Source organism: Zalophus californianus, chromosome 1 (assembly GCF_009762305.2).
Source record: "Zalophus californianus isolate mZalCal1 chromosome 1, mZalCal1.pri.v2, whole genome shotgun sequence".
In the NCBI taxonomy this organism is placed as follows: Eukaryota; Metazoa; Chordata; class Mammalia; order Carnivora; family Otariidae; genus Zalophus; species Zalophus californianus.
Window position 1 is genome coordinate 134314306 of NC_045595.1, and position 24055 is coordinate 134338360.

A 24055-nucleotide genomic window follows, 5' to 3' on the forward strand; every position below is an offset into this window, starting at 1 on the left:
CTCCCCACCCTCGTGCTCACTCTCTCTCTCTCTCTCAAATAAATAAAACCTTAAAAGAAAGAAAGGAAAGTCTCTATGCATACTGATCTGTAACAATCTCCAAAATATACTGTAAAGCCAAAAATAGCAACATGCAGAACAGTGTGTATAGTGTGCCAACATTCATTGGAGACAATGAGTGGGAGTGATAGAATGCACATATACGTTGTGCGTAGGGTGTGAAGGACAGCAAGACATGGTTCAAAGTGAACAGGGCAAAATGTCCCACTGTTTCCCCTTCTGTTTTCTGAATTTGGAACAAGGGTATGTTTTAGTCATTCAAATGAATAAATACTTTTTTAAAACCACAAAGTGATTTCAACAACCTAGAAACTTCTGTCCCTTATGGTGCTTTCAAGCATGAAGATATTCCCAGTTTTCTACATCTAAGACTTCAAAGCAAGTCATCCAGAAGCAACAGAGATCAGAAAGTGGGTTAAATAGATACCCAGACGCCCAGAGCACTCTTCTCTTGTTTTCATAAGAATTAACACTCATAGGAAAATGAGTAAAACAGCCTCAAAGAGAAACTTAGTATTTTTTGCCTAGAAAGTGAATGAGATTTGGAAAATTTTAAGGTGAGGGATTACCAGAATAGGGGAATCAATAATAAACTGAGCACGCTCTATCTCTAACCTGTCTCTGTCTTCCTCCTCCTTCCACCTCTGATTAAAACCAAAATCTCTACTGAAGCTCACCACTTGAGAGAAAATGAGGAGGAGGAGGAGGAGGAAGATGGACAAGGACAAGGAGAAACTTAATGGCAAAATCATTTCCAGATACATTAGAGATTTAAGTATCAAAGCTGTGGATATAACAAGACCAACGGAAATTATAAGTGAATAAGTATATACTTAAGCAGTGGAGAAGGTCTTTCTAAAAACACATAACAAAGGCAAAAAACATCAAGGAAATGATCAATAGATCTGACGAAACACAAATTTTAAATTTTGTACCTTAAAAAAAGTCATAACCAGAAATTATGAATCAAATAACCAATGGAAAATATTTGCAACATTACAAAACTCTTTACTATCTAAAGAGTTTTTATTAAAATCACCCAAAACTGAAAGAAGAACAAGAAACAGAAACACAAACTCCCTCCTCCATGAAACTGGGAGTTATCAGTAACCCCAAACCACAGACTATGAAGACTGGCAAATGGCTTTGCTGAGAGGAAAGAGGTCAGACCAAGTGCCTACAAAGGAGTTTGTCCCTTAGAACCCCAGAAAGCAGGAATATTAAAGTCCAAGGGAAAGAGCAAGGCCAGGTACCACCCCTGGTATCAGCCCCACCTTAAGAAGAATTTAAGCTGGGGCGCCTGGGTGGTTCAGTCGTTCAGCGTCTGCCTTAGGCTCAGGTCATGGTCCCAGGGTCCTGGGATTGAGCCCCGCATCGGGCTCCCTGCTCTGCGGGAAGCCTGCTTCTCCCTCTCCTGCTCCCCCTGCTTGTGTTCCCTCTCTCGCTGTCTCTCTCTCTGTCAAATAAATAAATAAAATCTTAGAAAAAAAAGAAGAAGAAGAAGAAGAATTTAAGCCTGCTGGGACGCCTCCCCACCTCTTGTGATCTAACAACTCCACTCCCGATAGAAAAGAAGATTTATCCTCTGGAGAAACCAGACCAGAGAGGTTCTGGACCAGGGACACCGGAGATTGAGGAAGACACATGAGGACATCATACTGAAAATAAGGAGGCTAAGTAAAGATTTGTAAATACGCCCACACCCTCACACCCAGTGTAGAATACACGCGGCCGTCTTATAGTCCCCAGGCAAAAACTGAACTAGATGGAGGCCCCATCAGGGAAGGATTTCCCTGAGGTCAGACTGTTGGAGCAGTAGGGGCAGGGGTGGGAGGTGGGATGAGACAGGGCTGCTGAGCAGGAGGTTGCGGAGTCCCTCCCTCCACAGAGAGAGGACCCCCTGCGGGTTAGTGACGTCGAAGGGGTGAGCAGGTCAAGATGGAGAAAGGGGTAAGGCTGGGGGGGTAACTGACTTGGACACATCCCCCGAAGGTGTGCCCAGCCCCGACCGAAGTATCTTTTAAAGTGCCCTGAAGAAACTGAGACAATAAAACTGGCAAACAATTATTCGGAACTCATCAGTGCTGTTTCATAGTTTCCTCCCTCCTTCCACTCTCCTTTCCTTGCTGTACTCCACAGATCCTGCCTAGACTCCAGCTTCAACAAAAATAATCCCACTGTCCATGGTCTTGACTCATGGCCCCTCATTCCCCACCTTCCCAGACTTTGTTTTGTTTCCCCTTAACTGCTGACCGACAGAGGATCCAAGAGGATACCACCTCCCAGAGTCCCAAACCATGCACAAGATCTGACGTTTGTCCCAGTCCCTGGGAATGACCGGGCTTGTCCCTGGACTCTCATAAATTTCAACAACCTCAGTGAGACACTCTCTGCTTAATCTGGCAAAACCAAGTTCAAGTGTACTTTTAGACCCAGGCAAAGATGGCAATGGGGGATGGAGCCCCTATGATAACTATGGATGCAACCGACAGAATCTATGGGTCTACTTATTCCATGAAGCTAAATATAATTGTAATCGGATTGAAACAAACATAGTCAAATGCAAACCATAAAACATAATCCCGAGGGTTCTCTCTTTTATCTTCTGTAATACCGCTCATGAAAAGTGCTCTTCTTCCACACCCACCACAAAGTACTGACCAGGCAAGGTCCTGCGTGCCCCAAAATCTAGACACTGCTCCCAGAGAGACTGCATGTTGTACTGCAAAAATGTAGCTCCTGGACTCGAAAGCCCAGGGTTCAAATAACCCATCTCTGTACATTATTACTCTTCCCTCCTGTAAAGTAGGGAGAAGTAACTATCTCCCCAGGTTGTGCTAAGGATTAGAAGTTATATACATGAGGGGTGCTTGGGTGGCTCAGTCGGTTGAGCATCTGGCTCTTGGTTTCAGCTGGGGCTGTGCTCTCGGGGTCATGGGGATTGAGCCCCGCATCGGGCTCAGGGATCAGTGCAGTCTGCTGGAGATTCTCCCCCTGCTCACTCTCTCTCTCTCAAAATAAATTTTTAAAAATCTTAAAAAAAAAAAAAAAGAAGTTACACATTGAAGTGATGACTGGAACCCCTGGCTCCAATTAGGCTTCAGCAAATTGTAGTCACTGCTGTTAGGAACCAAGTATAGATTCCAGGCACCACGCTGTCCTGGCTTGATGGCATTAAGAAATCAATGCCGCATCTCACCACCTCTCAGGAAATTTCCAAAGGAGCCTCTTCTGACTTTCAAGTAAGTAGAGGCCCAGCTTAGTGTGTGTGTGAGTGTGGTGTATATATGTGTGCCAGGTACGAGCTTGGGAGCCAGTCGGCGGATTTCTGAGGAGTCGCTGCTTTCCCCTGCTCCAGAGGAGAGCATTGAGACTGTTCACACACCTGAAAGAGGTTAGCAGCTTCCAGGACCCGCTGCACATTCTGCTTGGTGATTAGTGCCTTGCTGGTGTACGTGTAGTCCAGAAGAGTGTGCATAGTCTCAGCATCGACCCCTTTGATAATGATCCTCTTCTCATACTTTTCCTTTAAATCGTTGCAGAACATGGCCCTGGAAGAGAGATGAGTCAATATGAGTCCTACCGTGATTCTTAGTTCTAGGTCCAAACAGATCCCCCCTCACACCCATCTGCCCCCATGGAACAGTGAGGTTCCTACTAAGGTCAGGACCCAGGATGATTGTTCTCTGTTCCTCTAATACCCAGCACACAACAGAAATTCAATCGAAACTTACTGAACAGAACTGTCCTGCTCTGCTGTGCCCAGCTATGGTCCCTATAGCAGTCCCAGATCTGGGACAGTAGGAGCCCTACTGGCCAAGCTGGTGGGATCTAGAACTACTTTACTGGCCCAAAGAACTACTTCAATGGCTCAGAGTGCTGGAGATTCTTCTGGGAGCATTGTGGGGCCCCTCCCCTGCTCAGGCCTTATCTGTACTTTTTTAATGACTAGGTACCCCAAAACAGGGTTTCTGACTTCATTCTCAGTCCTCATTCCAGCCTTCCTCTGGCCTGGAGGCTGTCCCCACACCCAGGCCTGGCCAACTGGGGCTCAAAATCCTGGAAGGGATTTAAATACCAAGCAGTCTCTGGACTTCATTGTGTCCCCCTAAAATTCATATATTGAAGCCCTAACCCACCAACATAGATAGCGCTTTCAGGAGATAGCTAAGGTGAAATGAAGTTGTAAGAGGGGGCTCCTAATCCAATAGGATTGGTGTCCTTAAAAGAAGAGGAAGAGACAACAAAACTCTCTCTCTGCCGTGTGAGCACACAGTGGCTGTCTGTAAGCTGAGAGTCCTCACCAGATGCTGACCATGCTGGCACCCTGATCTTTCAGTCTCTAAAACTGTGAAAATATAATAAATTTCTGTTGTTGAAGCCACCCAGTCTATGGTATTTTTTTATGACAGCCCAGGCTGGCTAATACAGACAGTCTCTCCCCTAGCCCCTAGCAGGGACACATGCACAAATAATAGTCTACAAGGGTCAAAAAGACTTACGAAGTGCTGTGCCGGCCAGGGATCGCTGCTCATGGAGAAGGAAAATGTTGCTATGTGACAACTGTGAATAGGACTTCCAGGTAATAAACACCGGAAGTAGATGCAAGAGTGTGGGGCATGCAGAGGATCTAGCAGGCATGTGGTTTGGCTGGAGCCCAGGGGCTATGAGAGAGGGTGGGGAGAGATCAGTGCAGCCAGATAACCTGGGTCCTAATTGTGGAAGGTACTGGAGGCAGGCTAAGGAGTTAGGTTTTTATTCAGTGGGCAATGGGGAGCCATTGAAGGGAGCAGAAACAGGACTCAAAAAGAACATTTTTAACGGGTGTGTTCTTACTTTAGTTTGCTGGTGACAGGTGCCTTTAGAGTAATGCATTAATTGCACCCAAACAGAGCTGGGAGGCTTGTGACAATGCCAAAGCCTCGTCCCAGAAACCGTACTAATTGAGGCAGTCGCCATCCTACTAGGCGACTGGACCTCCTGAACTTCAGACACATGAACAGGACCCTTAGAGAGCCATTATCTCCCAGCCAAGTCATTGAAATGGGAAGGTCCCAGGGTTGAGCCCTGATGATAGAATGCGCTTCCCCAAACTGGGACTTCCATGTCAACACAGAAGGATTTACTCCTAAATCCTGCTCCTCCTCCTTTCTCCACACCTCCTATTTATCTCTGGGAATCCCTCATCAGTTTCTTTCCCTCATTTCCTAATCTGCAAAACAAAAGTAACTGCTTCTGGTTTCCCAGAACAATCATAAACATTAAAAGTCAAAAGTCCCCAGAAAGAAAGAGATTGAGAAAAAGAGAGAGAAAGAAGAGAGAGAGAGAGAAATCACTTGATTAGTTGACTTTTTGAACCTTTTGTTTTAACCAATGAGATCTTCTCCCTAGGGTCTCCTTGAGTCCTTCCCAGCTCCTTACTGTAATCAACAATAATCCTCCCACCCTTCTCTCTCTCCTCCTCTTCTCTTCCCTCAACTGGCCTCTTTCTCCTCAAGAATATGACAGCAAGAAAGAAAGAACAGGGGTGTCCAGGTGGCTCAGTCGTTAAGTGTCTGCCTTCGGCTCAGGTCAGGATCAAGCCCCACTTCAGGCTCCCTGCTCGGTGGGAGGCCTGCTTCTCCCTCTCCCACTCCCCCTTGCTTGTGTTCCCTCTCTTACTGTGTCTCTGTCAAATAAATAAATATAATCTTAAAAAAAAAAGAAGAAAGAAAGAAAGAAAGAAAGAACGAACGAACAATGTGAATTCTGCAAAGTTACTAAATCCCAACTTGGAAGCAGAGAGGCAGTGATGTCATTTGGGCAGATGACCGATTTACAAGCCACTTTTGTCAACCATAACTCCTCTTGGCCAGAGACGCACAGAGCCATCTGCAGAACCACATGCCTTTTAAAGTGGTATCACATAGGACTCACCTTGCTGCCTCCTCATCCCATAAAGAACCCTGCCATCAAAGCAAGCACACAATTTCTTCCCAGCTCAGCCTGTCCAGGATTTGGACAACTTCACTTGCTAAACCTTCCCTTTTTTGGGTCCTTAGAGCAGCGCCGCCCAATAGAAATATAATGCAAGCCATATGTGTAATTTCAGATTTTCTAGTAATGATGTTTTTAAAAGTAAAAGGAGATAAATTAATTTTATTTAACCCAATACACCTCAAATGTTATTTCAACATGCAATAAATATTTTTAAATTATTGAGATAATTTACATTCTTTTTTCCACACTGAGACTTCAAAATCCCTCATGCATATTTTGTACTTAAAACACATCTCGATTCAGACCAGTCATAATTCAAATGCTCAATAGCTGTATGCAGCTAATGGCTATTCTATTAGATGGCAAAGCTCTAGAGCACCACCCAGATCACCAATCATCTCAGGGGGTAAAGTGAATGCCACCCACATGAATGTCATGTACATCAATATGGAAAACAGGACATCTGGCAGGAGAGGGTGGGCAGTGATGATGGGGTTGAACGAAGCTTCACATAACCGAGGCAACATATCAACAGAGTCCCACCAAGGTGAAATTTAGAAGTGCTATTTCACCTACAATGTGATTTTAAGATTAATAAAGGGTGAATTTTGTTGAATCTGTATGCTTCAATGAAAGCTGGAAAAGCCCAATAGAGAGATGTTCTAATATTAAATAAGATAGGTATATAAAGGTCTAAGTCAATGCCGTGCACTTTGAGGGGCTCTTTTGAAGCCTATGTATTTCCCATGTGACACAATTATTGGAACCTCTGGGGTCATCTGGACTCTTGATCAGGCTGTCACTGCTAGACACAGCTTCTGAATTCTCTCTTGGAATCAGTCACTGAATAACATCCTGCTCCAGCTCAGCCCCTACCCGAGTGGGACTCTTGATTGCCCAGAAGCTGACCCTTGTGAGCTAGTGATGTATTAGGGATATAGGAAGAGCAGGACAAGGCAAAAGAGGAGGTCAAGCAAGACAAAAGTCAACAGAAAGTAACTTCCGCTTGATCCTGCACGGGACTGCTGGAGAATACACTCCAGAGTTGTCCCCACAAGAGGCAAAGAAGCTGGTCTGTGATTCTCCAGCACCTGCTGACAGTCTTAGTTATGGGCTGCCCCAGAAGTAAGTAAATTCTCAGCCACTTCTGGCTTTCTGTGTGTGCAAGTGGATGTGTGCACAAGCAAAGGGGCTCTGGGAGGCTAGGAGAGGGCAGGAAGAAGAGCCTGTAGTGCTGGCTGTTGGAAGGCAAAGGGGTTGTGGTCTAGTGTAGGCTCTGATGCTACCTCACTACATGACTTGGTACAAGTGAGCAAACCTCAGTTTCCTCCTATGTAAAGTGATATGATAATAGTCCCTACCCCAGTGAGTTGTTGGGAAGATTAAGTAAGATAATATAAACAAAGTGGTTAGCACAATACCCAGCACTTACTGAGGGAAGGCATTTTAGACCAGATCAGAGGAATCTTGGCAGGCTAGTGGGAGATACTTGGAATAGGCAGGCCCATCACACTCTGTCTTGCAACTCTTGACTTGCCAGCATTTGGCCTGGTGCCTATCGGGTAAGTGGGTGTCAGAGTCACTGCACTCTGTCCACTACCCCTCCAGAACAGAGTTAGGGCTAGGGCTAAACACAGTCTGGTCCAGAGACATTAGCACAGTGCCTGTCACATAGTAGGAGCTCAATAAATGTTCATGGGAGAGAGAAAGGAAGTGCCCTAAAGATAGAGCCCTCTCTTTAGGGCTCTTTTTGCCCGCTTTGGCTCCCAAAGTCCCAGTATTTTTCTGCTCTCCTCTGAGACCTTGTCACTGAAATACACTCTCCTGGGCCACAATCATGCTCAATACCAACAAGGTGAAACTAGAAGAGATCTACATATTTCTCATAGACCAAACTCCCAGGCCTCCTGCTGTTCTCTTGGGCAGTCCATGGAAACACTTAGGCAAAGTTGGGACCCCATGAAAGGTATATAACCTATGTAAGGTAAGTCACCCCTAGATTTCCACTTTAATAACAGTAATCTCTTACATTTATGTTTGTAGCACTTTATAGGACAAACAACAGTATCTTCTTTGATTATTACACCCATTTCATAGCTGATAAACTATAGAGGTAGAAGTTAAGTGAATTGCCCAAGGCCATGTGGGTTGTCAGTAATAGAATGGAGATGAGAATCTAGGACTTTGGGCTCTTAGTCTGGAGCTCAACAGTGTGCTGAAACCAAGAAAATCAGCAGGAGTTCAAAGCCACCTTTGGGGGGGGGTCAACTGAATGAGAGCACCAAGTGAACCAGACCAAGTTTCGCTCTCTGAAACAAAGCTGAGTTAATTGCTAATCTTTATACTTGCGATAATAAAATTTTTGTGTAATAAAAATACTTTCTACAGACACTGACCAATTCTCATGAGATTCTTGTAAAACAGAGGTAGCTATTAAAATCCTCATTTTATAATAGAAATAGTCTCAAGCAGGGAGCCAGTTGCCCAACACTCAGCAGTGAGTCAGTGCCAATCCCAAAATAGAGGTTGGGCAAGTGAGCTCGTCTCCCACAATAGCCATAAAAAACTCCATGGGCCTAAGAGTATTCTGGAATGAAGTCAGGGTGTGGCCCCAAACACAGGCCTGGGGCGACACTCTTTTCCTAGCTCTGCCAGCCTTACTCCTCACGTCATTTAGGTCTCTGCTCAGAAGTCAGCTCCTCAGAGAGGCCTTCCCTGATGCCGCCCCCAATCTAGTCACTCCCTAACATCTTTGCCTCCTATCTTTTTCTTTACAACCTGTCACAACCTGAAATTAACTAGTTTAACACAGTCTCCCCACTACGATGTGAGCTGAGTGAGGGCATGGATTGCACCTTGCTCACCACTGTATCCCTGGGACTAGAACAGTGCCTGGAGCCTAGAAGGGACTCAATAAATATTTGGGAAGAAAATGAATGGGTGAATGAATAAACAAATGAACTTGTCTCCTTCCTAACCCCGTGTGTTTGCCTTTGACAGGAAGCTGCCCCTCCAAAATTATCAAACACCCTTAGGAGAATCAGACCCAGGAGGCCTGCCTTAGGTGCCCTCTACCCCCATAGAGAACTCCTATCACACACACAACTCCAAGCCTGGAGCTTGGAAAAGACACAGCCACACTGGAACATTCCACTTAGACCTCTGATGAGTGGCTAACATGCTCCTGCAGTTCCTAAATGTTACCAACTCAGAATCCTTCACCCAGCCCAACATTACTATGGTTTGTCCCCTCTCTGGCCTCCACACCGGCCTCTGGACCCCCCTTTCTCCTATTCCTCTAATCCCAGTCACAGGCCGTAGACCAACACCCACCCTACCATCCCCACTATCTCATTCCTAGACCAGCTCCACCCATGCTACCCCCTGCTCTGTTCTTCCTCTAATCCCCTCACCATCCCATTTATACCTGAAACTAACTCTGCACCAGTGAGACATTCTGCACTGGAATAACTCTAACATTGGTTAAATGAGCTAAATTCTATTTAAGAATATAAATGTTGGGGCACCTGGGTGGTTCAGTCAGTTAAGTGTCCAACTCTTTTTTTTTTTAAGATTTTACTTATTTATTTGACAGAGAGAGATAGTGTAAGCAGGAACACAAGCAGGGGGAGTGGGAGAGGGAGAAGCAGGCTCCCTGCCGAGCAGGGAGCCCGACATGGGACTCGATCCCAGGACCCCGGGATCATGACCTGAGCCGAAGGCAGACCCTAAACAACTGAGCCACCCAGGCGCCCTAAGTGTCCAACTCTTGACTTCGGCTCAGGTCATGATCTCAGGGTTGTGAGATCGAGCTCCACGTTGGGCTCCGTGCTGAACGTGGAGCCTGCTTGGGATTCTCTCCCTCCTTCTCCCTCTGCCTCTCCCCACCCCCAAAAAGAAAGACTATAAATGTTGATGTATATACAATTGGTGAAATTTTTTTTAAATTAGTAATCATGTGCTGCTCAATGAATACTATCATTAAGAAGAGATTATTTGGATATAAACACAATGTGGATGGTCAAAGGGGTCTCCACTGTAAAAAAGTAGAGTCAGCAGATGCAGTAGATGCAGGGGTGACCTAGCATGGGATGACAACACTTCTGATGGTCCCCAGGCACCAAAACCTTTCACCTGCCATTTCCTAACAAAAAGAAGGACATAAACATTTGGCTCAGCCTCATTTCTGACCTCAAGGTGCTCCCTAAGCCTTACGACGTCCCAACACTGGAGTTCTTTTTTTCTTTCTTTCTTTCTTTTCCTTTTTATAGAGAGAAAGAGACTGTGAGCAGTTTGGAGGAGAGTTTGGGGGAGGGAGGGGCAGAGGGAGAAAGAGAATCCCAAGCAGGCTCCATGCTCAGTTTGTAGCCCAATGCGGGGCTAAATCATACAACTCCGATATCATGACCTAAGCCAAAATCAAGAGTCTGACGCTTAACCGACTGAGCCACCCAGGTGCCCCCCAACACTAGAGTTCTGCCTACATCCCTGGCCTGCAGACACTCCAACCTCAAAGCCAGTGAGTCTCAAAGTATGTCCCTAGACACTTGCATTGGAATTCCTGGGGTGGTTGTTAAGAATGCAGAATCCTGAACTCCACCCACCCCAGACCTGCTGAATCAAAATCCCTGGCAATGGGGCTGGGACTATGAATTTTATTAGACTCCCCCAACCCCACCCATAATTCTTTGGCAAAGCAATATTTAAGAACCAGTGCCCTAGGGAGAGGTCAACTCACTTCCCAACACAAGCCCCTTTGGCTCATCTTGAAAAGGAGGAGATTGCACAAATTTCCAGGTCTGAGACAGACATGCCTTTGAAAATCCACCATCCCTGTAGATTCTTCCTTCTACCTTCTGAGCTCCAGCCCTTCTAGAATTCCATGAGGCCTAAGGCTGCCTCGAAAACTGGGGGTGGGGGGCGTCATGTAGCCTCAAATGGAAGCTGGCCTCATGCTGGCCTTTTAAGTCTTCCTCTAGATTAGCTGTATAGATGGGGCCCCTGCAACTTCTATTCAAGTAACACAGTTCATTAGACTTACGAGTTCTGAAACAGGAAGTGTTGCCACAGCCCTATTAATAATAAACAGTGTGCAATTCTCTGTTATCTGCTATTCACATGTGAATCTCACACACCCGGAGGCAAGCCTTCAGAGATGGATTTGGGGGCTCATGGCCATCTCTAGAGACATGACTAACCACATGCTGCCATCTCTACCTGGGGCCTGGAGTCAGCTCCCTGAACCCCCGGCAGCTGGCTGAGTCTTGGCTCCAAACCGGCAGAGGAGCTAGAACCCCAGAGCTGCCCCCACCTGATTCTAAACATCAAGCCTTGAAAGAATTGCCTTCTGCCAAACTCCTTGCCCAAGTTCAGCACACCTCAAGGACACTGCACATGGACCCTTTGAAGACCAGAACTCCAGCTATGTTTCTACAGAACTGGTGTCCCTCCCAGCCCCACTAGACTGTTGCTGAGGCCTCAGTGTGCCATGTAACTCAGCCCATCCAAATGTATAACAGAAAGAAGGGCTTGTTCTATCCTGCAAGATCAAGCAGGATAGAACATCAATCACAGCAAATGCTTATGGCCAGGATTCAGCAATGATTCAACTACAAAAATATAATAGGCAGTTCTTATTTTGTCTGTCCAACATCATTCCTAATCTTTTTAGTAGGCATACCCAGATTTTCCTTTGGGAAACTATCCCTCCTCCAATATCAGTCTGGGAGGTTTGGAGGGAGCTACCCCCACCTCCTAGACCAAGAGTGAGTATAGTCCAAGTCACATATTAATCTCCCATGCCACAGATGGGCACAGGAAGAAGCCAGTCCAATCAAAGCCAAATCTAGAACTTTCTCTGGAACCTGGGAAAGAGAAGTTCTCTGTTCTAATGGCTGAGCTGGGAGAAATAAAATTTTGGAGCTGCTGGATATCTTCTTGCTTCCATGTGTAAAGACCCTCCCTGAGAGAGAAAGCAACACAGAAGAAAGTAGAGACAAGAGACAGAGAAAGAAACTGAGTCCTGATGACATTATATGAACACAAGGATCGAATGAGACCTGAAATCAATACCCTTGAACTTTTAAATTATGTGAGCAAATAACTTCTTTTTTTAATATGCTTGAACCAGTTTGAACTGAGTATCTGGCATTTGCAATGAGGAGTCCTGACTGACACAATCAGACAAATGGATAATGAATAACAAATGGGTCCAAATGCTAAAGAAGATTGTATTAAAAGTGCCCAGAAAATGAAATGTTAATGTACTCTCCATATTGCTATTCAAGGCTCCTCAGAGTCTGGTCTATGCACCCCCTACCCCTTCCCCTGATGCAGCTATGCCCAACAACTACAGTTTCCAGCATGTGCCTCTGTTTACCTCAACAGCCTTGAGCTAGACAGACTTCTCTATGTACACTCTACATAGCCTTTTTTAAGCCTATTTTTAAGTAAACTTTAGGCCCAATGTGGGGCTTGAACTCACGACCCCAAGATCAAGAGTCATATCCTCTACAAACTGAGCCAGCCAGGTGCCCCTGTACGGCCTATTTTTAATGAGTCTTCTCCTCTATTAGATTTATAAGGCTCTGAAAGGCAAGGGGCTGGATTTTATTTCTTTCTCAATTATTTGCTGGCCCACAGTAGACATTTAATATTTGTTGGATGGATGGATGGTTGGATGGGTGGGTGGATGGGTGGGTGGGTGGGTAGATGGATGGATCAATGGATAGAAGGAAGCTACACGTGCCGTCCTGTACTTGGTCCTGCCAGCCAAGTGGATTTGCCTATTTTACACCACACTCTCCAAACCCACATTTCTCCTCTAACTGCCATGAGAACAAATAACAATGAGCTCCTGGTACAAAGTGTGTGAATAGGGAACTGTATTATATAGTGATTCTCCAAATTGGAACCTCAGGCCCATGATGTTTACCCTAAGCCCTCCTGACTTAGATCTTACAATACAAAATATGGTGGTTGTTCTTCACCTTAATTTGCTTTGGCACATCTTCCATCTCCTTGCCAGAGATGAAACCTGGCTTCCCCTAACAAAGCACCACTTCCCTCTTCAATGAGGTCTGCTCTGATTCTCACTTCCCACTGGGTTATGAGCAGGGTCAGCATTTGTGCTTACATCCACTGCCACATCCTGACCAAGCTGTTGTCCCAGAGCCTCCTATCACCCCCCTTTTTCCAAACATGTTCCATCCCAACCCCCCAGGACCCCAAGCTGGCTTCCTTATGACCTCCACGTCATTATCCAGAAGTCATGGATCAGCCTCTTCAAGATTTTCTAAGCATTCCCTAGTTCTGACCACTTAGAAACATGTGAACTGGCACTGGCTCCAATCCTCATTCCAAGGTATTCCCAAGTCATAAAGGCTATCCTTATTGTGACAGAGCAAAGGTGATCATCTATGTATTCCAGACTTCTCCCTTCACCAGCTTCCATGGAGGAATCTGGACTGCCAGGCCTGGTCCTCGGGCTTTTGTGACACAGATCCAGAGGGAGAGGGGAGAGGAAGACAGGACATGCTCCAGCTGGGAGCAGAGAGAAGTTTTAAAGCCAAAGAGGTGAAGAAGGACTACCATAGATTGGGCTGTACTCAGGGCTGCTCAGATAGGTGCTAGAGTTGGGGCTGAAATCCAGCCCCTGCCACACTCCCTAAGCCTCGTGCCCTAAGGTGGACTGTGACAGTCCCCAGAGAAGAAGAAATCTATTTCTAATTGATCTTCCCAAACAGAACTTTTAAAAATTCATACGAAGGTGCCCTTAAAACTAGCAGTTGTCCAGGTCAGAGATGTAGATAAGAGAGAACGGAATTTAATAACAGCTGTGGTATGTTTCTCCTTCAAGGTGTTCAAAAAATACAAGTTCAAAACTTGAGTTACTTCAAAATGGCTTGTGTTTCTGGGCCTTGCTCTAAAATAGGATGACATGGGTGGGTGAAGGATTTATAAAGTTACTTCATATTTGCTTTCTTTTCCCAGTCCTGAAGCTCAGAATTGGCCCTCAGCAAAAGTGTGGTTTAGCTTCCAGTTGAGTTTGTCTCCTAGTCCCTCCCCATAGCCTTGCCTTCTTCCTCCCCTTCTCACCAGACAGGGCTTCCCCTCCTTGCAGCTCCTCTGTGGTCTAGCTGCCCCAAGGACTCAGAATGTCACTTGAGATGTCTCCCCATGCCCACTGGCTGGGCCACTGCCTGCAACCACCTGAGGGTCTTCCTAGATTGACAAGGCCTCTACACCACAGCCCAAAGGGTTATTTTAACAGAGATCTCAAATCACTTTCCTGCTTAAAGATTCTACCATGGCTTCTTGCTGCCTATCAGACACATATCAAACTCTTCACTCTAGCCCAACAAAACCTTCATGGTCTGACCCTGCCCGTCTCTTAGGCTTATTGGCCCATGCATATCCTTACTCCAACCCTACTCATCTACTTCTTGTTCCCAAGCTTACACTGCATGATACCTTCCCAGATGCATTTCCTTTTGCCTGGAATGCTTCCCCCTTTTCTTTCCCTCACTTGGTACCTTCTGGCCAATGCCTACTCATCCTTTAAAACTCTGCTCTGGGGATGCCTGGGTGGCTCAATTGGTTAAATGACTGCGTTTGGCTCAGGTCATGATCCCAGGGTCCTGGGATCGAGCCCCACGTCAGGCTCCCTGCTCTGCAGGTGGAGCCTGCTTTTCCCTTTCCTTCTGCTGCTGCTGCCCCCCCTGCTTGTGCTCTCTCTCTCTGACAAATAAATAAAATCTTTTAAAAAAATTAAAAAAATAAATAAAACTCTGTTTTGATATCACCTCTCCCAGGAAGCCCTCTCTGATTGCTTTTCCCTCCAGTCTGATTTAATGTCCCTTCTGTAAGCAGAACTCCACTGTAGCACTTATCACCCTGTACTGAAACACTGATTTGCCTCTCTTTCCTCTAACTGACTATGATTTTGAAGTCAATAGGCAATCAGAACTCATTAATCTTTGTAAACTCAATGACTGGTAGAGAGTGGGTTTAGTGAAATTCCATTCATCTATCCATTCATGTATTCCGACCCAGAGAACTGTGATCCCTAACCCCACCTTTCAAGAATTATTCACTGGGCATCTGCCCTTCCCCTAATACCCCCAACACCAAAATGCCCTTGATATCTACCCCTGACAAGCCTGAGCTTACTCTACATGACACATGATCTCTTGAATGTCAGTGAATTCTTTTTTTAAGATTTTATTTATTTATTTGACACACATACACACACACACACACACACACACACACACACACACACAGAGCACAAACAGGGGGAGTGGCAGGCAGAGGAGGAAGGAGAAGCAGGCTCCCTGAAGAGCAGGGAGCCCAATGCAGGGCTCGATTCCAGGCCCCTGGAATCAGACCTGAGCTGAAGGCAGACACTTAACCGACTGAGCCACCCAGGCGTCCTGTGAATGTGTGTGAGTTCTTACTTGACCCTGGACCTGATATATCATATGCAAACCTGCTGGCGGGTAAATTTATAGATCCTTGAGTGTCTCCTCAGAAAGGGTATGATGCAACTTTTGGTTTGATTGTGTTTTCAAGTCATAGCAGTATTAACATTCCTGTAATTACTGTGGCCTTAAAGCTTTCCACAAAAGTTAGATGTAATAAAAGAATGCCTACTCTTACAGCTTGCAGAGGACATGTAGGTTGCTTAAATGATATTTTTTCATAGCAAGGGAGACTTATCTTTTTACAAAAATGGCCTCTCTAGGGGCATCTGGCTGTCTGTCGGTAGAGCATGCAACTCTTGATCTCAGGGTCGAAGTTCAAATCCCACGTTGGGTCTAGAGCTTACTTAAAAAAAAAAAGCCTTCTGAAAAGAATTTAAAGTGGCTCATACTAAAGCCTCAGAGGTATTATAAAATACAAACCAATAACAACAAAAAGTAAGAAGATAAGATCTAAGTAATTAAAGTAGGAGGAGAATATATCACTGAAACCTAGGCTAAGGAGAGCTCATGCACTGAGCCTCCTGACAGCCAGAGCAAAGGCAGAAGTACAGTAAGTTAGCTAATAAAAGAAAGTAAACCAGGATTTACTATCCCTCTTTAATGTACATTTACTTTTCCTTTTGTCCAGTGCCTTCTCCTTCCGGGAAATTCTCTCCCAAGTTGCACCCAAATCATGTGGCTCGAATAGAAGCTCTCTGCCTTTTTACCAATCTCCCCTTCTTCACTCCCCTCTCCCTATACCCTCTTTGGCCAACCTTGGACTCCTAAACCAAACTGGGCTGATCATTGTTCCCCACCTCCCTGACATAGTAATTGGTCTAGGATTGGGTAATTGAATGGAGCTGGGCCAATTAGAGTCTTTCCTGGGGGCTTTTCAAACTGAAGCTAGCCCCTCAGTTTCTCTCTGGAACCAACCAAAGAGAAGTGAGTCCCAGAAATGCCGACAAGCAAACCCCCAACCGTGTGGCAGGAGTCCATCTGAGAAATCCCACCTGAGAAAGAAGCCAAAGGAGGGTGGAAAGAAACACCCTGACTGCATTCAAGGCCCTGGTTCCTCTTCTTCCCAGTCTCTGCTGTATCTCGGCCTTTCCTATGAATTGGCTATGTGGCCAAATACCTTCCTCTTTTGCCCAAGCTGGTTTGACTTCAGTTTCTATCTCTGGCAACCAGAAGAATGCTGACTAATATAGGAACATTGAGCAACGTGATGAATGGTGAGCTCCAAGGCAGTTTTACCAAAAACATAGATGTTCTGCATATGGGCAGCTCTTCTCATGGACTGCTTGGTGTTTACTATATTAGAATCTACTCTATAAAGGCATTTTCATAAATGGACATTTCCATATCTCTGTACTTGACATAGGGGTAAAGCTCACAACTTGAGATGTGAATGATGAAAGTATTTCTCTGTTGTGTTTTAGTTGAGAGCTCTATAGAGCATTATTCAAAACAAGAGAAGAATGGATTTTCTGGTCTTGACTGAAGGATAACCCACATACCCTGGCCACCAGAGGTGGAGATGACAGAAATGAATTTTTATTGTCATTGTTAAGTAGGCTCCACACTCAGTGCAGAGCCCAACACGGGGCTTGAACTCACCACCGTGAGATCAAGACCTGAGCCGAGATCAAGAGTTGGATGCTCAACTGACTGAGCCATCCAGGCACCCCCAGAATTGATATTTCATTAAAAAATCAGTTGTACTTCTACCCCGAGGCAGCAACTCCTGCCCAGTACCTTCTAATCCTAAAAAAAAGGTCTTCAGGAGTCACTATGTAGGCCTAGCACATTTGTGTCCAATCATGTGAGTAACCTATTGAATCCACAACATTCTGAAGCATTTTGGATTTTTTAACTGCTCCTTCCAGTTTTTCTTATGGTGACCACACTTGATCATCCTTCCCTTTTGTAAGGTTGTGCAATAGCCTCCCAACTCTGTAAGGACTTCCTGCTCTGACCAGGATGCTCCCTAATCAGTGACTGAAACTGCAGGAGGAATATCAAGTTTTTATTGACATCAAATATTTACAGGTTGCCTGCTGAATGCCAGCCATTGCAATGGTGTCACAGCTCACACTTTCAGCCAGTTTCTAGACCACGCATGATGGATGATGCCTGCATGCCACACACTCTCGCAGGTATACTGGGAGCTACTCAAGATTTGAAGGGCGAAGAGAACTCAAAGTGCAAAAGAATCGTCCTCTTGCCCGTAAGGTCTCAGGATCCTTATCTCTGATGCATATGAAACCAGAGTCATGGAATTCTCTAATACTTGCATATTTTTTCATGATGCCTTAAGTCTTCTTCTGCACCTAATGCAGGTCTGGCACATTGTAACTGCATGTAATAGACTCTTGCCAGTTTTTGGTTGCCCAGCATCTAAAGCCCTTCATAGGTATGGCAAATTCTCCCTCAGAATGAGATGTAGTGTGTGGCAGAAGCCACTTCTCGATCCAGAAGCTGCAAAGGCCCAAAACACACTTTCCCAGCCTCTGTCACAGCTAAGGCATTGGCGTGTGTAACTCAGCCTTGACCAATCAGATAAACTAACTCCAGGCTGGGAATTGGGAGCTGCTGATGCAAAGAAGCAGGGACAGAGGAGAGCCCATTCGGGTGGAGGCAGCAGAAAGCAGCAGCAGGCTCCGGTTTCCAGGAACTGCAAGGGCAGTAGTGCCCGTGGCCAGAACTGTGCTAGCATTGGCCCCCAGGACCCTGCAGCAGCGAGGGAGTCCTCCCCACATGGGTTCTGGGTGGCTCTGGGCTGTGGTCCTGGCCACTGCCTGGCCTCCCTGGTCCCTGTCTGTTTTCTGAGCTTGGCCTTCTGGGGGATTCTGTGAGTTACCTACATAAATCCAGTTGATTTCTCTTCCTTAGAATGAAGAGATCTGAGTCATTATCCTGTACAAAATGTTTAGGCAAATAAATTCATAAATGAATCTATTTTATTATGTGTATTTCACAAACTTACTGGGATAAACACAAATCATTAGCTTCACTGTGTTGTATAATGAATGGCACTGAACATCAGAAAGGCCAAGCAATGCCTCCAAGATTTACACAGCCAATAAGTGGAAGGGTACAGACTCAAAAGCCAGTGACAAGACTTTAAGATGCTATTCTTTCCATTATACCAAGCAGTTGTTGGTTCCTGCCCCAGTGATGTCCTATGGGTTCTTGAGACCTTATACTTTCAAAGTATACTGCTTCTTCACCTCGAATCCTGATCTTTCTTATTTCTTATTTAATCTTCTTTAATCCTTTGACCCAGACTGGTGTCCTAAGGCATGCCGAGTCTTTGCTGCAATGGAGTCTGTCAGCTCAGCCCCCAGACACAAATTGGCTTGAATGTTTCCATAGTATCCAGCTTGTGTGGGTGTGTGTGTGTGGGGGGGTACATTCACATAGAGGCAATAATTTTTACATTTTCTCCTCATTTTCAGCTTATGTAGACCATACTTGTACATGGTGGGGAGAGGGAATTAATGGTCTTGCACAGGAAATGTCCCAACAGCCACACTTAAGCCCAATGGAAAAATCTGTTTTCAGTTTGGATCCCAATGAGGAAGCTGCTCTTCCTATCAAAGTGAGTTCCTTGGAGGGTAAAATGGCGACATTGTTAGCTATTTGTTGTTACTTAATTGTTGATATTGTGAAGATTAAACCAAATGAAAAAGAATCCAGCAAAGTTCCTGGCATGCAGTAAGTACTCAAAAAATGTTGACCTTTCCAGATTCCAAACTGCAAAAAATACTTAATATGAAGATGCTTATTACCACATTATTTATGAAAACAAAATATTAGAAGTAACCTACATTCACAAGGAAAGAATGATTTTCATATTATGCATCTATTAAAAATTGTAGCAAAATAAATAAATAGGAGTTATGAAAACTACAGGGAAAGATTATAATGAAAAAAATGCAAAACTGTATGTAAACTATGTTTACAAGTATGTAAAATATTCCTATGAAACAAGGTAGAAGAATAACACCAAAATGAAAACAAACTTTATCAGAAAGTCCCATAATCCATTACCCCAAAATCTTGCAGTCAGTTGAGCTCTGGCATTCAGAATTGTTTGGATATTGCCGTATCTTGTATATTATATAGCAACTCCAGCACTCCTTAATCCAATGCACTAGTACTCCAGCAGCGAATATCTGAATAGTGGCCCTAAGTGGAATAAACAGACTCTAAGTAGTCTCCCCTTAGTTCAGGATAGATGTCTCCATCAGACAAGTGCAGTTCAAGACACAGATTTTTCCACCAAGTAAGCTATAAAAAGCTTTTCAATTATCAACACTTCGGGGATTTTAGAATTGAAGATAAGAAATTATAGGCCTATTGGTTCTGCCAAACAAACAATATTAAAAGCATAAAATGCAGGAACTGATGCTAGAAGTACAATCACCAGTTTGCTTGAGTTCACCACTGCAGCGACAGCAACCTTCAATGCTCTCACCGTTAGCCAGATTTCTAATCCAGACCCAGCTGGCCTTAACTCATTCTTGTTTTCTTTTGCACTTATACTATCACCCACACTTGCTGGCTCCTTTGTAGACACCTTACACTATTATGTAGCAAAAGCAAAGACTTGTAACATCTACATATGGTTTAAGAGTAGCCTCTCGCCCCACTTTCTGCCATACAGTAATTGGTTAATAGATAATAATAATATTAATAGATTGGGCCCACAATGCCATTCCGATTCCTGACCTGTGCTTGATTTTTGTAGCCAGTGGTCAAAGTCCCCTCATCATGGCCTCAGGGAAACAAACCCAGAGACTGAGGTACAGAAGTACAAGGCAGGAGCCAAGGTCCAGGCAGATTTGGGGCATCAGCAGCAACAAAGGAGCTTGCTGTTGACTCAGCCTCAGTCTGCAAGCTTTTTTCTTCATGTAGGAAGGCCAGTCATGAGGTAGGACTGTGAGAAACCTGATGATCCCTCTCTTCATCACCACCCCTTCCCTCAGCCATCCCTGGGACTCACAACATGATTGCTCTCAGGGGTCAACATCACTTATGGGGTGTGCCATAGTTGCAGTTTGTTGCTCCCTGCCCCCCAAAATGACAAGAACCACTGGTTTAGATGGAGATCCTTTGGGAGGAAAGGTTCAGCATGTAGGATGCACAACCAGTCCCAAAGACTTTGATTTGGGGACATGTCCAAAGGCATAAGACAAATGGCAGCTCTCTTAGTCTTATAAAAGACACTAGTAGTCTTATAACATTTTAAAAAGCATTATTATGAATGTTAAATCATGCTTCCCTTGATATTCCTGCCATGAGGGACACCTTGCCATTTGGTTGTTTGACATTTAACGTGTGTCATGAGCTACTTTTAAAGCTTTATTCTCCTTTGCCCGTTTCTCAGCCTCAACTCTATGTATCTTCCCAACTTCCTCATTCCACTCAAGACTTTTAAATAGGCCCCCAAAGGGAACTACATTGTCTGAGTTAATAATAAAGTCCCTGTTTATAGCCATCATGGTTTCATATGCGGCTAGACAATAGCTGGGCAGCAGGTCCAAAGAACATGTATAAAATGATGTCAGTGAGGAAGATTCTGGGGGGCAAATGGAACTGGTAGATTCTCTGATGCACTGGACCACATGAAAGATCATGGTGAGAGGCTGTGAGTGAAAGATAGCCTCAAATTAAGTAAATGGAAAAAAGAATGAATTATTAACTTCAGAAAAGATAAAAAGCTTTACAAGAAAGAAAATGTAACATTATCACACAACTTGGCTCAACAGGAAACAATGTTTTCATGAACATAATGTAAATTCTTAATACAAATTAAACAAAAAAAATGTGATAACATTATATTGAGAGATTGTAGGGAAGGGAAGTGTATGGTAAGGGAGTTAGGTGTAAGTGCTAAGCCCTTATCAGACATACCAGGAAATCAATAAATGATGTCTAACATTGAGAAATCAGGAAAGAGTAGGATAAGCATATTTTGAAGAAATATAAATATAATACCAGAAGAAACAGCTAAGTGTAAAAATGGTGGGTTCTGATGAGCAAAACTGAAGGGTAGAGGAGGTGGAGAGGAATTTTGTTTTTCATTATAAGCCTTTAAATAGTATTGGACTCTTTGTTAACTAACTGCATGTAGTACTTTGATAAAAATAAATCTTAAATTTAAAAAATATACGCAAAAATTTGAAAGGCTGTGAAGAGAGAGCTCATAGAAAAAGAACTACAGACAATCCTTAAGCATATGGAAAGATGTTTGAATTTATTAAAAATAAGAGAAATACAGGGCACCTGTGTGGCTCAGTTGGTTAAGCATCTGACTCTTGGTTTCAGCTCAGGTCGTGATCTCAGAGTCATGATCTCAGGGTGGTGGGATCAAACCCCATGTTGTGCTCTGCGCTCAGCAGGGAGTCTGCTTGAGATTCTGTCTCTCCCTCTCCCTCTGCCTCTCCCCCTCAAATAAATAAGTAAATATTTTTTTAAAAATAAGAGAAATGCAAATTAAAACAAAACAGATACTGTTTCTCATCCATCAGATTGGGAAAAATCCAAAAGTGGGAAGCCATCCTCTATTGGCAAGCCTGTGGGGAATACAAAATAATTGAATCCCTATCAAGGAGAATCTGGCATATCCACTTAAACTGCAGATGCATTTCTCCTTGACCCAGCAAACCCTCTTCTAGAAATGCACTCCCAGATCCTCCTGCATGCATATTAAATGACATGCATAACGTCATTCATTGTGATATTGTTATATAGCAAAAGATAAGAATCCAAATGTCTGTCAACAGGGGACTGGTTAAATCAGTTATGGTTCAATCACTCCATGGAAAATATTTATGTTTTCAATGAATAAAGGAAAAATAACTTACATAATTTAACAGCCAGCTTCCAGGCCCTCCTAAGCATGGGGGGCTGTGTCGGAAGCCTCTCAGACAGAGCAGACTCTCTGCCCTTCCGAAGTGTGAGCATAAAAGGAACTTGGCTCCCAACCCCTTTCAAAAACCTTAGAAACAAAGCAAGACAGGCGTGAGTCAATGTCTGACCTCATATCAGTCCTAGGTCCAAATCCCACTTGGTCACTCTATTAACTGAGATACTCGGGGCTTTGGTTCCTCATCTATAAATGGGGATAAAATTCCCTCCCTCGCAGGGTGGCTGCAGGATAGTGTGTGTGACACCTGTGGCACAGCGCTCTGCTCACAGTAAGTACTCAATGACAGACGTCATTATTAATAGCAGTACTGGAAAAAAGAATCCTGTCTCCAGGACTGTGTTCATTATAGGAGGAAAGTCATCTTGAAATACCAACATAAGAAAAAGTCACTGCTCTGAAGAAAAGAAGGAATTTCCCTCCACAACCAGGCAGTTTTGGAAGCGACTCTTCATCCCCAGGCAGATATGCACACTGTGTGGGAGCCTCCCGCATCTCATTGCCACCACCTCCTCTGGGGGCTGGTAGACACTTTCCCTAAGTATCCTGCATCAGCGCGGTGGGAAGGACCTGGGCCCAAACACCTTCGGTTTAGGATGAGAAACCCAAGGACCAGAGGAACCAGTGATGTACTTGAGAGCACACAGCCAGCAATCCTGTTTCGAGCCACTAACAAAATTGCTAATCGGGTATACCTTTGTGTGACAGCCATTTTCCAGTGATTCAAAACAGAATGAATAAACCTAAAAACAGGTACTCAGGACATTGAGCCAAGTTGACTTTCATTCACTTCTGAAAGTGATTGTGATCAATGTGAAAGCCATGCTCAAAACTGGTGGGTAAGTAATGTGTTTATCTGTGTCAACCCATCTTTATGCTGTGCCTACCCGTTACCTTTTATGTACTTCCTGTGGAATGAAGCCCCAAATTTATTTTTATTTTTTTAAAGATTTTATTTATTTGATGGATAGCACAAGCAGGCAGAGAGGCAGGCAGAGGGAGAGGGAGAAGCAGACTCCCCACTGAGCAGGGAGCCCGATGCGGGGCTCCATCCCAGGACCCTGGGATCATGACCTGAGCCGGAGGCAGACGCTCAACCGACTGAGCCACCGAGGCGCCCCTGAAGCCCCAAATTTAGGGGCAATTTGTATTTCAATAAAAATAAGGATTTCTAGAATGTGCCCAATCCCTGTTCTAGCAATGATTACATATGTAAAGCTGGGTTTCCATTTCCTCATCTGTAAAAGGGAACATCAGCCACCTTCACTGCACTGCTGCAAAAATAAAATCAGATAACTGTGTCTGTCTGGCACAGAGCAGGCACTACTTCTCACCGACCCAGGCATCCCCTTGCCTTATCTACATATGGGACCTAATCAATTCCACAACAGTCCACTGACCCTGCTCTTTGAAATCCAAGGAAAAATTTCCCTCTAAGCCTCTCAGAAAAATGAAAAAATAAAATACTTTTCATGATATTTACATAGGTAAATACTTTTTAATTTCCTCAGCCAGAACCAAGAGTTAAGAAGAATCTCATTAAAAAGAATTATAAAGGCATTTCTTTTTCAAGTTCCCCAACTAGCTTCTTCATCTTCATCTTCATCTTGGGGAC

At 44.4% G+C, this 24055-nt stretch overlaps 1 protein-coding gene across 3 annotated transcripts in view; it reads right to left on the minus strand.

Annotated features, from left to right (window-relative positions):
- Positions 1 to 24055, minus strand: part of KLHL6 (kelch like family member 6) — a 60078-nt gene that overhangs the window by 34847 nt on the left and 1176 nt on the right. For 2 of the 3 annotated variants that reach the window (XM_027586375.2, XM_027586376.2), the window contains exon 2: positions 3446 to 3611. In XM_027586375.2, coding sequence (XP_027442176.1) covers positions 3446 to 3611 — 166 coding nt within the window. Of the gene's footprint in view, positions 1 to 3445; positions 3612 to 22378; positions 22399 to 24055 lie in introns of those variants that run through there. The other variant, XM_027586377.2, reaches the window with a different exon arrangement.